This window comes from Zootoca vivipara, chromosome 5 (assembly GCF_965207765.1).
Source record: "Zootoca vivipara chromosome 5, rZooViv2.hap1.1, whole genome shotgun sequence".
NCBI lineage: Eukaryota > Metazoa > Chordata > Lepidosauria > Squamata > Lacertidae > Zootoca > Zootoca vivipara.
Window position 1 is genome coordinate 55,921,725 of NC_142588.1, and position 13,012 is coordinate 55,934,736.

Genomic DNA, 13,012 nt, shown 5'->3' on the forward strand with positions numbered 1-13,012 from the left:
TGACCACTGGCCATGCTGGCTGGGACTGATGGAAGAGGGGCTCCAGCAAGATGTGGAGGGCAACAGCACACACACACACACACACACACACACACACACCATTACTGCCTTACATGTCTCTGGGTGACCTCATCAAGAAGCAGTGTGGCCTAGTGGCTAGAGGTTCAGGCTAGGACCAGGTTCAAACACTCACAGAACTCACTAGGTGACCTTGAGGTAAGGAGATGCTGCTTCATGCAAGTGTTGACCCACACTTCCCTTATCGCGAGAAGTCAAATCTTTTGGGAAGCGGCTTTGTTGTGCAAGGGCTCCAAATCAATTTTAATTGGGCAGCCTTGATTTGCTGGCATGTGGTTGAATCCCACCTGGCAACAGCAATGGTCTAGAAGCAACCTCGGTGTAACCTGCCTCACATGGTTGTCGTGAGGACAAAATAGGAGAACCAGGCCTACACCATCTTGAGTTCCTCAGAGGAGGTATAAATGTAAAAATAGTGCATCAAATTTTATGGGATTTCAGTACCATCTATACAATAATGATATCCAGCTTCATCTCAGAACTTTGTGTCTTCCATCCAGTCCTATATATACAGCTGCTTGTGTGATAGTTCAATGTTTTATTGCTGTCTCAGTCTCAGCATAGTCAAGGCTAGACTTCTTATCTTTCCCCCCACAAACCTTCCTCTCCTGGTACATACTCCATCTCCACTGACACCACCATCCATTCTCTTGATCAGGGACAGACAGCCTTGCCTTTATCTTTGATTCCTCTGTCTCCTTTCCAGGCAAGTCATGTTGGTGGTGGAATCCTATGGAATCTCCTCCCAAGAGGGGTAATACAGCTGACTCTCATTACTTCTGGTTTTAAAGAGAACTTCAAAGTAGTTTGTGTTTTCTCTCACTTTTAACTGAAATGCTTTATTATATGTACCATTGCCAGATTTTTATCGAAGTTTTCTAGGCTTGGTTGTGTTTTAAACTGTGTTTCATGGTAGCTGGCTTATTTTCAACTATCTGTTTTATTGTAGTTACAGGTAGGTAGCCGTGTTGGTCTGACGTAGGCGAAACAAAATACAAAAATTCCTTCCAGCAGCACCTTAAAGACCAACTAAGTTTTTTATTTTGGTATGAGCTTTCGTGTGCATGCACACTTCTTCGGATATCTGAAGGTATTATCTTATCTTCAGGTATCTGAAGAAGTGTGCATGCACACGAAAGCTCATACCAAAATAAAAAACTTAGTTGGTCTTTAAGGTGCTGCTGGAAGGAATTTTTTTTATTTTGTTTTATTGTAATTGGTAATAATATCAGCCATCTCCTGCTTCCTTAAATGGCTCCTTTTTCTGCCTTGATGCCCGTTATGTCTGGCACCTCTCCTTCTCTGACTGCCATATGGTGGACTTCTTTCAGGTCTTCCATAAAGTCATATCTCAAAATGTATACTTATTGTGAAGACTTTGGCACAACAGCTAAGTTCTCTTCCACCAATGAAACAAAGCAAAACTATACATATTGTAATAACAGTGAATGCATATTGTTATGAGTTTGGAGTGTTAAGATGTGTGCCAGACCCCTCTAATCCCTGGATCCACCAAGTGTTAGAATTTAATCAAGGCTTCTAATTAGTGGAATATCCAAGCTAGCCTCCTGGTGAAGTGATAGCCTGGGTGATAAACCATTAAGGGGGATTAAGGGGCTCGGTGTGAGATTGCAAATGAATCTCAACAGAAAAAAAGCCAGAGTTTGGAGCAGAGGCATAGCTGCCAAGTTTTCCCTTTTCTCGCGAGGAAGCCTATTCAGCATAAGGGAAAATCCCTTTTAAAAAGGGATAACTTGGCAGCTATGAGCAGAGGTAGGATTAATGTGACCTAGAAGTAAAGCAGCAAGCAGGAGAGAGGGTCAGAGAGCAATGTTTGACATCTGAATCCAGGGCTGTGACTATGGGAGAAACACTACACTTTGGGGTATTAATGCTGTTAACTCCTCTATCGCAGGCTGAGGATGTATATATGCATTAATAAACCACATATCCTAAAGACACTATAGTCTCTGCTGTACCTCATTCCAAAAGGAAACACTAACCCTGGGTAGGCGCCTGAAACCCCTGGAATCTCGCACTGCTCAGAGATTGGGGTGACCTACAACAATATGCTTCCAATTTACTCTCTGCACCACCAGATATAAGGCATCAGACAGAAATAGCTGGGTACCTATTACAAGACTGGGACGCAGGTGGTGCTGTGGTCTAAACCACTGAGCCTTGGGTTTGCCGATCGAAAGGTCGGCGGTTCGAATCCCCGTGATGGGGAGTTCCCGTTGCTCGGTCCCAGCTCCTGCCAACCTAGCAGTTCGAAAGCACGTCAAAGTGCAAGTAGATAAATAGGTACTGCTGCGGCAGGAAGGTAAACGGTGTTTTTGGTAGTGGTTTAGTCATGCTGGCCACATGACCAAGAAAATTTTTCTGCGGACAAACGTCGGCTCCCTCGGCCAGTAAAGCGAGATGAGCGCCGCAACCCCAGAGTCGGTCGCGACTGGACATAACTGTCAGGGGTCCTTTACCTTTTTACCATTACAAGACTATTACAATACTGAGAAGAGTAGCCATCTCTTTAGTAGCATTAGCCAAGACACAAGCTATCTTTTACCAGCTATATTTGGAACAGCTTGGTTGTCATCATTAGCTCTATTTTATTTTTATATGTTTCATTATGGCCAATAAAAGGTAAAGGTAAAGGGACCCCTGACCGTTAGGTCCAGTTGCGGTAAAGCACTCATCTTGCTTTACTGGCCGAGGAAGCCGGCGTACAGCTTCCAGGTCATGTGGCCAGCATGACTAAGCCGCTTCTGGCAAACCAGAGCAGCGCATGGAAACGCTGTTTACCTTCCCACAAGAGCGGTACCTATTTATCTACTTGCACTTGAACGTGCTTTTGAATTGCTAGGTTGGCAGGAGCTGGGACCGAGCAACGGGAGCTCACCCCGTCGCGGGGATTCGAACCGCCGACCTTCCAATCGGCAAGCCCTAAGCTCTGTGGTTTAGGCCATAGCGCCACCCACGTCCCTATAGTTAGCTACAAATCAAAAATTGAAACTGTTTTGATAGAAACTTAAATCTAGGCAAATAATCGGCTGAGGTGGAGTTAAGCCAGCACTTGAAATGGCACTCTTCCACCAGGTTTTAATTGAGTTGCTTTGTAATAATTATGATTTTTTAAATTTGTTTATCACATTGGTTGTATGATATTGACACCCCCTGTCTCACATTGTTTTACACTGTGATGGCTTATGGCATTTGTTGTATTTATTTCCCCTTGTTTTATCCTAGATTGTCATGACCTCCTATTGTTTTAAAAATAATTTGAATCAATCGATTGGAATATATGAATGTGTTTTGCAAGGGGAGTAATCGAAGGTGGCCTGAGATGGGCACTCTGTGTCTTTGGGGAAACAAATTAGAGATTTCCCTTGGGTTCCATCTGTGGACTATGCAAGGGCATTGCTATGACATCCAATACTTGTCTAAACAAAGACATGAAGGCTATTTTTTCCTGGCCTTGCTCTCTTGCTTATTCAGTTCTATATTGAGTTAAACCAAGTGAATCCCATGAGGGTCCACACACTGTGCTAAGATATGGGTCTTGCACAAGCAACAGCAGAATTGCAGAAGGGGGCTGATAATGGATTTTCCAAAAGAGCCCGTTCCGACTAGTAATAAATTTCTCAGTTGCTGTTTTTACAGTAATTGGACACAAAGTGTTGTATGGCTATCAAGTGGGCACAGAGCTGCAGGGAGGCAGTAACCCTGTTTATGGTTTCAAAGGGCTCTGGATCAAGGGCAGACATTGCTGCCATTTCTCAAATTCTGCAGTAGAAGCCAAGCAAGTAAAGTCCTGAGGAAGAGCCCATTTTGAGGGTTGGAGCAGATCATGGCAGAGAGCTGCATGAGCCTCTCTAAATAAAGAGTTGAGATGGGTGGATACCAAGGTAATCTGCCCAAAGGCTGCTTACTGGACACCATGATGTGAATCACAGGAAAAATCCTACAGCTTGCTCCGACTACTATGCCTGCATTCTAGGAATCAAGTAGTTGTACCTTGGAAGTTGAATGGAATCTGTTCCGGAAGTCCGTTCAACTTCCAAAACGTTGGGAAACCCAAGTGCGGCTTCTGATTGGATGCAGGAATGTTCAGCTTCCAAAAATAGTTCCCACACTGGAACAGTCACTTCCAGGTTTGCGGCGTTCAGAAGCCAAAACGTTCAAGAACTAAGCTGTTCGAAAACCAAAGTACGACTGTACAAGCCAGAACAGGGGGCTGTTTCATTTTGCAGTGCAACAGTTCCATTTCTACCCCATCCCACTTGATTTAAATCAGTTGGGTACCTTCTGCTCAATGAACAGGTGTTGGGGGGTTGTTTAACTGGACATGGAGAGTCTCTAAGCATGAGCATTTCCCTAATTCTTCTTGTACAGGCAGAGATTGGCATGCTTCTCCCAGGGATGAATACAGGGCAAGTAAATGCCTTAAAGTTTATTTTCTTGCCACTCAGAGCAACTGGGCTTGGGTTTTTAATGCTCATGAGAGGACAAGCTTGAGCTCATTCTAAGTGACTCACAGAATAAAATGAAACAGAACATAGTGTGAGGACTGACACCTGTGAGCAAATATGGACATTCTGTCCAAATCTCAAAATGCCACCTTCTTGGGTTACCAAGATATGACCTTGTTGCAGCTCAGATAGCTCAGTCAGTAGAGCACGAGGTTCGTGGGTTTGAGCCCCATGTTGAGTGAAAGATTCCTGTATTGCAGGGGATTGAACTAGAACAGGCATCCCCAAACTTTGGCCCTCCAGATGTTTTGCACTACAATTCCCATCTTCCCCGACCACTGGTCCTGTTAGCTAGGAATCATGGGAGTTGTAGGCCAAAAGATCTGGAGGGCCGCAGTTTGGGGATGCCTGGACTAGAAGGCCCTTGTGGTTCTTTCCAACTCTACAATTCTATGACCTAGGAGGCAGTGCCTACACCTTTAAATACTCTGAGTTGTTAAACACAGTTGCTAATGTCATCTGAAATGGTAACTACTACCCATGCTGTCTGTAAACACAAGTGGGCGCATTTTCAAACTAGTGTGCAACAATGTTCTCTGTTTCCCTTTCCTCAAGTAGTGCTTTTACAGAAGTTTTTTTTAAAAGAAAAAACAAATCATAGTCATATGAAAGGGAGGTGCTGCAAACTGTGTTGATATACAGAGGATATATATTGATATACCAAGGCAGCTAAGTTACTGTACTACAGTGGTACCTCGGTTTACAGACACAATTGGTTCCGGAAGTCTGTACTTAACCTGAAGCGTACTTAACCTAAAGCAAACGTTCCCATTGAAAGTAATGGAAAGTGGATTAATCCATTCCAGACGGGTCCGTGGAATACTTAAACTGAAAATACCGAGGCATACTTAAACCGAGGTATGACTGTACTTCCTATTTTGCCTATTTCATCCACAGACAAGTTAAACATGGTGAGGGGGAGTGGCACGGCCTGCAATGTTAGTAGGTCTGCCTCAATAGGACGTGATCAGATAAAGCGCTCTCTGTATCCACATACAAGCACTTGAGAATTGCGTTCTTGGCACCAAATGGATTATAACCATTCCAGCAGAACTTTAGATGGACAAATCGTGTGACTCTGGGGCAGCATGAGGATACTGCTGTGTGTACAGCACTCCCAAAATGGTGCCTGTATCCATCACTGAATGCATATTATGATACAGTGTGTTCATTCCCTGCAACTCCTACCAGTCAGCATGGCTGGCTGGCTGCGGCTGATGGGAGTTGTATTCCAGAACAACTGAAGGGCACCAGGTTGGCAAAGGTTTTTTGAGTGTAACAGGCTTGATCCCTAGGTTGGATCCAGGGGTGTGGATGGTGCTGGTCCCAAGAAAACAGACGCAGGGGTGCTGATAAGAGAATCTGGTTGCCATCTGGTCCTAGGTGTGACACCTGGCTGCATGCAAATGCCAACTGCAGAGAGTACAATCCAGGCTCAAGCATGCTCAGATACAGATATTATACTAGCTTTCAAGTGGCTGTCCTTATGAATGGTGATTTCCCCCTATCTTGCACCCCAGTATTCAAATATCTGAAAATCCCCCAGGAGGTCCAATAGAGACCCTTGACCCCAGCTCTGTTCCAAGGATCTTTTAGAGTTCTTCAGAAAATATAATTTAATAATTAACATTTACAGCAAATGCTCCCAGAAGGCAGCATAATTTGACAGTAGCCAAGACCAAACCTCTTCTTCCCCCACCCCACAATGCCACAGGACTCAAAACAGCTGCAGACACCCCAGTGGCTCGTCTTATCCGGATGGACGTATGCTGCACATCTTTCCCCTGCAGCCCAATTGGCTGCTTATTTCTGTAAGAGGCTCTTCTGACTCCTGCATGCGCACATGCCTCGTAGCACCATGTGCAACTGCCTCTGTTTGCACTCCACCCGATGCCCGACAGCTGCATAGCTTGTTCTACTGCCAGTTGCCAGCAGAGGGAGCAGCTCCCGAAGGAATAAAGCTGAAGGGGCCCAGGATGATTCTGAGGCTTTTCCTGTTGATCAGTTCTGCATCCTGCCCTTGCGTATGTTCAGCAAATAAAGCCAGGGGCTCCTATCTCTATCAGAGCCTTTCCGCCTGCCCACAAGGTGGCACAATGTCTCCACTATATGATCATCATCTCTGCACAGGGTTTACGTTTCCCAGGCTGTCAAGGGCAGGATGCTCTGGGCAACTTCCCCGGATCTGTCATTTTGCAGAAGGTTCAAGTTTCCGTACTCTTCCAAGTTTCTGAAGCAGCAACTCAGGGCTCCATCAGCTCCATCAGTGGGACAGCTTGCTGGGCAATTCTTCTCGACTCTGGCTTAATGCTTTTTCCATAAGAGGGGGGGGGGTGGGAATCTGACTTTGACACTCTCCTTTTTCTCTCCCAATTCATCACAGAGCAGCCACTGCATATGGTGGTGTTGACATCATAACCACGACGCCATCCACAGATGCCCAGTGCTTGCGGGCACCCATAGTGATTCTTCAGTCTTCTTTCCCTGTGCTGCCTGCCTAGTCTACCCGAGAAGGAAGCCCTTGGCAGGAGATGCCCCCAATCCGAGGCCTAGCAGGTCTGTCCTTGGCAGTGGGGTGGGTGGAGCTACCGGTATCGGCAGGCCAGGGCATTAACGTTCTTCACCACATAGAAGCTCATTGTGAGTGGTGGGATGACCAGGGTCCGGCCAGGGCGGAGGGGGCGAGGCTTCAGCGTGGGCAGAGTCCCGTCGTCCACCATGGTGAGCAGCTGCCCATTAAGCTGCACTGACCTGCACACACAGAGCAAATGCATGAGAAAACCACCTCAGGGAAGCACAAGGGAAAGGCTGGTCCTAGGCACAAAGGGATGGTGGCACAGCTTTGAGGTGGCCACAGGTGTCTTTTGTGGCTAGGAGGAAAGATGATATTCAAGAGGGTGCCCATACCAGCTTTGCACCTCTAGGAGTTGAAGGGGCCTGGACTCTGAGGACAATATCATGTGAAGGTCCAGGGCTGGCTGGGGCACATGGGAACGGTAAGACTCATTCCATACTAGCAGGCAACACTTTCCCCCTGGACATCAGTGCACGAACTATGCAGCTATAATAGTAGCAAATATGTTAGTGGGCAAGTCAAAAAAAAGTTCTAGATCATCAGAGCTGAGAATCTTCCGGGGGGGGGGGTGACAATTATATTGTGCTCTTTGCTGCTTTGCAGTGTATCCTGTCCACACCTCCCCCAATTAATACAGGCAGACGCTTAAAGATATGTGCACCAGCATACCCTACTGTATATGTCGTTTCATTTTAGGTGCCTGTCGCTTCACTGACCTGATTGATTATAAGGCAAATACAGTGAACAAATGGAGAGTGTGTAGCAATTTACAAATTAGTCCTGTTGCAGGGCATAAGAAGTCTGGTCAGGCACGGGAGGATTGTTGGGGGAAAGGAACTGCTTGGTACTACAGTGGTAATATAAAGCTGAATGGCATTAGAGAAGCAACTTCCAAAGGGGTAGGTAAATTAGCCTGTTGAAGGAAAAGACCATTACCTTACAGGCTAACAGATTTATTGTGGGATCAGCTGTTGGTCAGCAGAAAGATGGGAGTACAATTTACATCAAATTTAGGCTCAGCATCTTGTAAAGGTGGTGCATGTACTGAATGGGGAATTGATGGGGAGCATCACAAGCCTGGTACCTGCATCAATATGCTTTTAATGTTTAATATATTATTTTATTTCATTTTTCTGTTGTAAGCCGCCCAGAGTGGTTGGGGAAACCCAGCCAGATGGGCGGGGTATAAATAAATAAATTATTATTATTATTATTATTATTATTATTATTATTATTATTATTAGTTTCCCTTTTCTCCCCCCGCCCCCAAGGCACTGAACTCTAGCAGCAATGGTCTTTCTTGTCAATCGGGAGAGGCTAGATTCTGATACCACTTCCCAATGCCTACCAGGATGGTAGTGCTCACCTAGAGTGTAGCCCTTCCTGCCCATAGGGCTGCAGCACATACTGATGGACAAGCTTGTCCCGAAGGGTTCCCACCAGCTTGATTTTCTTCCGGGACCGGTGCAGGTTGATGATGTAAAGTGTGATGGAGCCGCGGACATAGTTGTGGCTGTGTGAGATAGAGACAAGGTGGCTAAGGGTCAGTCATGTGCACAATTCCCTAGATACCTCCTGTTAGAATCAAGGTCGAGGACTTCCCTTATTGCTCCGCAGATCCCAGGATAAAATCACTCCAGTCAAAGGAACTGGAGGATGAGGCCATATTATGCAGAAGTTGTTGACCTTTTTGTCCAGCTGAAATTCATGACAGTATGAAATGTTTCCTGCCCTTCCAATTCAGGAAGTTGCCCTGTCAGGTCACTTTCCTTTTCTCTCTCCTTTGCAAAGAAAAGTTTGGCAAGAGAATGGCTCTGACATATCCTGCAATAGCTGGCCAGTGTGATGATGTGGCTGCAATGCACAGCTCCTCTGAACTCCTCAGCACACACAGAGCCCTATTTCTCCAGTAAGGTGGAGCTATTAAAATGTCTTGGCCAAGCAATCTAGCCTGGGTGAAGACAGGGCACAAAATGGAACTGTTGCATCCCATGATTTTAAGTAACCGCAAGGTGATGTTACCTAGGGATGGATTCTTCAGTGTGGTTCCAAGCTGGTAAGAGAAAGGATCGATGACAGTGCTATGTACGTGGCATTTTCTGGTCCAGAGTGCATAGGCTGACTGGGTGATGGAAGGAGGGGTCTGCTTTACAGCAGGGAGCTGGACTAGACAGCCTTTCAAGTCCACTGCTCTTTGATATAGCCATGGGGGCAGCCGCTTCAACCTGTGAAAGGGTGGGTGTGTAACAAACTGGCTGCTCATGCATTTCTAACCAATGGGATGGCCAAGTGGGCTCTAGAGTCATTAATGTGTGTTTTGCAACCAACGTGTATGACAACAGGCACTTGCCGTTTTAAGCAAATCCCTCTCAATCAGCCACAATTTGCAGCTGGCCCTGAGAAGCGCTACCAGCATTAAGACTGTCAAAGGAGGTCAATTTAAGAGGCAGAAGGAAGCTACGTTGCTAAAGGAAGCTCCACCTTTTGGAATGTTTGAAAAATGGTGGAAAGGTTAAGAGCATGAGATGGGAATCCCCAGCTGAAACCTCCCCTCAACTGCATGAATTTACTATGTGGCCTTAGGCAAATCACTTATCTTCTCAGCCTTGGACCCCATCTGTAATATGGGGACAATAATACAATTCTGTTGCAGGATCTTTGTAAAGATAACATGAGGCATTCAGAGCTTTATAAGTATTATTTTCTCAGACCATATTTCTAGAGTCTAAAGCTCTTTACAGTACTCATGCTTTTGCAGCGAGCTTAGCCAGAAATGCCCAAAACAGAAGACAGAGAGAGTGAATAGCAGTCTCTCTTCCAAATGCCCAGGGCATGGGATGACCTGCCCACCTGTGCCCGCTCCTGCTGCCTTTCCTTTCCCACCTGTCCCTATCCCAGTTGCCAGTTACCTGTCAGTCACTGGCCAAGACTCCCTCCTGGAGGGGGAAGCTTGTTGAAAGCATCTGCCCGAAATGAGGAAGCAACAATGGGGACCTGTGTGCACACAGGGGACTCCCAGGCCCTGCGCTCGGAGGAGGATGCTTTGAAAAAGCTTATCACAGAAACCCTAGCTAGGCTGGGTGCCCCAAGTGAGGGGAGTGGGGGGGGAGGAGGAACTGAAACCAGACCCCCAGGGCCTTTGGAGGAAAATGCACTCTCTTGATCTCATCCTGATAAAAGTTGGGCTGCAAAGGCACTCACCCTAGTCCCAGAGATAGCTGCTCTTCCCTATCATCACCAGAGCCATTCCCCACCCACCCCGGCCACAACCAGAGCAAGTGAGGATGTAGATATGTGCACAGGGATTGGGGGGGGGGCAGCAGGGAGAAGAAAAGCAGGTCCTTAAATCCTGGTCCCCAAACAATCATTATAACCTCCTTGCAGCAGGATAACTTAAACCTTCTTTGGGGGGTTGGGGTGGAGAAAGGGTGGGTTATAGACAAGATCTACTCCCTTGCTGTATTAATTGTCCCTGGGACATCAAGTGTCAGTAAGAGGCCTGCTCTTTGGCAGGGACAGCTCAGAAGGATGGAACAGGAAGGTATCGTTATCATTAAATAGCTTTTGGCTGCGAATGCACCTCTTTACCCTGGGTTTTGACACTAGAGATGTATACGCTTTGGGACCCACTTTTGTTTCCAAGATTGCAAGTTGCTTTGAATTGTTTTTAATGTTGTGTTTTTATTGTTGTAACCTGCCCTGCAACCTTAGGTGAAAGGAATGACAGTAGCAAATCCTCCTCCTCCTCCATGCCAAGTGACATTTTCGTCCGAGGGTGTGGCCCACGCTGAGTTACCCCTCTTGGGTCTTCCAGTCACCAGTGCCCCAGCCCCTACCTCTGTTCCAAGAAGCTGTGCTTGCGGCATGTGACAACTCACTTGTGGTAGCTGGTGCAATGAGCGTAGATGCGCAGTTTATCACGGATCACCCTGCCAAGTCGAGGTTTCCTCTGCAGCCCGGCCACGTGCACAGACAGCACCCTGGGCCCGACAAGTCGCTTGTAGAGCAGGGAGAGCCAGTAATCCTGCCCCACAGAAAAAGAAAAACATAAAAGCAGGTGAGTCATTACACCATATTCAATATAGATCAGAGATCTACTTTTAATATGGTTCTCCCATGTTGCATCTTCTGTTCAAATTCTCCCTTTTACTATAACTACCAAAAACCTACAAGCTCTGCCCTATATTGGATTATGCTGCTGTAGAATGAGTGACCGTTAGTCTCAGTTATACCACTGCAGGGAGTTTTGCCAGAGGAGCCTGGGGATTCCTTGCACAGGTACATGTCCAGAGGCAGAAGGTATTGGGAACGGTGTGAATAAGATGACCTGCCATGCAGTCCTATTCAGCAGACCTGCCTGTCTCCTGGCAGAACCATTACAGGATGCATTCCCAGAGGCCCAGTATAGCTTTACAACCAGGCCAGCAGGGCTGTGAATTTGTGCACTAACCACATGGTGAATAAATGTTGCTGTAATCTGGCATGTAGCAGCAGCATAATAGTCCCTTCACTCGCGGTCCTCTGAGAGCTATTATTGGCAAACAGAGGAGAACATTAAATGTCACTTGTGGTTCTGCTCTCCACACTTCACGTCCTGTTCCTTCCAGAGACGCATGTTCATGAGGCGCAGCAACAGGGGTGCCATCAGCCACAAGTATGAGAACAACACACACTCAGCACGCAAGTGTGAGGCAGACAGTGTGGTGTTTTCTCCCAGCCAAAGTGCCTACTGGGTGTGTTACTCTGTTCTTTACAAAGAATAGTTACCCAGAACTCATTTTCAGAGGCTGCAGCACAGTTCTGAGCTGTGAGAGTGTTAAAAGAAAAGGCCGAGAGTATTTGTGGTGAACAATATCATCCAGGGGTGTGAGAAGACAGAATTTCAGATCAAGGACAACTTTAGGGGAACTTTGAAGTACGCCTGACCCTGACCAAAGGCAGCCTCTGGTGCCTGAATGCAGACACATTCCCAATTCCTCATTTGTAAGCACAGCCTTACCTGCCCCACAACTTTACAATAGATTTACCTTTCATATGATGCCCAGTGCGTTACAGGTAGGCATGGCCTGGGCAAAATGCTCCCATGGACCAAATTGGGAAACCCGGCAGGCTTAACTAGGCCTGCAGGCTGGAGAAAGCTGGGAGTAAGCTGAGAGTAGCCTGGGAGTATCTCCCAAGGGCTGCCATTGTCATGTTTTTCCTGGAAGCTCACTTAACACATTCCTTTTCAAGCATCTGTTGGCCTTAATTTCCCTTAGACACAGGACAGGGTGTTGCATAGACCAGTGGTTTTCAACTACAGTAGTGTGCTGTGGCACCCTGGGATGCCTTGAATGATGGTATGGTCATGGGTGCCACGGGCAACAATGGCCTCTGTCCATCTTTCCTTCCCTCACTCCTCTGATGCCCTCTTGCATCTCTGCCTCCCAAAGGCTTGCACAGCTGTTAGCTGCAGCAGCCCTGGCTACAAGTTCCCCAGGTGAATGGTGCCTTGGGGGCTGGCCAAGGGCTGCTAGTTGCCAGGAGCTGAGGCAGCTCAGAGACCAGAGGAGGAGGGCACACGCCACAAGGGAGGGTGTTTGAAAAAGGGTGAGATGCTACCAGCTTGGCAGGCAAGAGGTGACATAACTGGGCTCCTGAACACCACAGGGGTGCTGCAGAAAGAAGGTAGTTGGTCAAGGGAGCTGAAAATGCTCAAGAGGTTGAAAACCTCTGGCATAGACCATTAGTATCCAGTCTAGTACCTGCTGCTCAGCAGTGGCTCTCCAGGATTTCAAGCAAGGGTTTCTCCCAGCCTTACCTGAGGTTGCACAGGTGGAACCTAATACCT

General features: G+C 46.9%; 1 protein-coding gene across 1 annotated transcript in view; it reads right to left on the minus strand.

The window, feature by feature from the left end:
* Positions 1 to 6,196: 6,196 nt before the first annotated feature.
* The window catches only part of HPSE2 (heparanase 2 (inactive)), a 113,425-nt gene continuing 106,609 nt past the window's right edge, over positions 6,197 to 13,012 (minus strand). Inside the window, exons 10-12 of the mRNA XM_035133543.3 lie at positions 11,061 to 11,206; positions 8,549 to 8,695; positions 6,197 to 7,358 (exon numbers count right to left, since the gene is read on the minus strand). Of these exons, the coding sequence (XP_034989434.1) occupies positions 7,193 to 7,358; positions 8,549 to 8,695; positions 11,061 to 11,206 (459 nt within the window). The 3' untranslated portion in view covers positions 6,197 to 7,192. The remainder of the gene's footprint in view (positions 7,359 to 8,548; positions 8,696 to 11,060; positions 11,207 to 13,012) is intronic.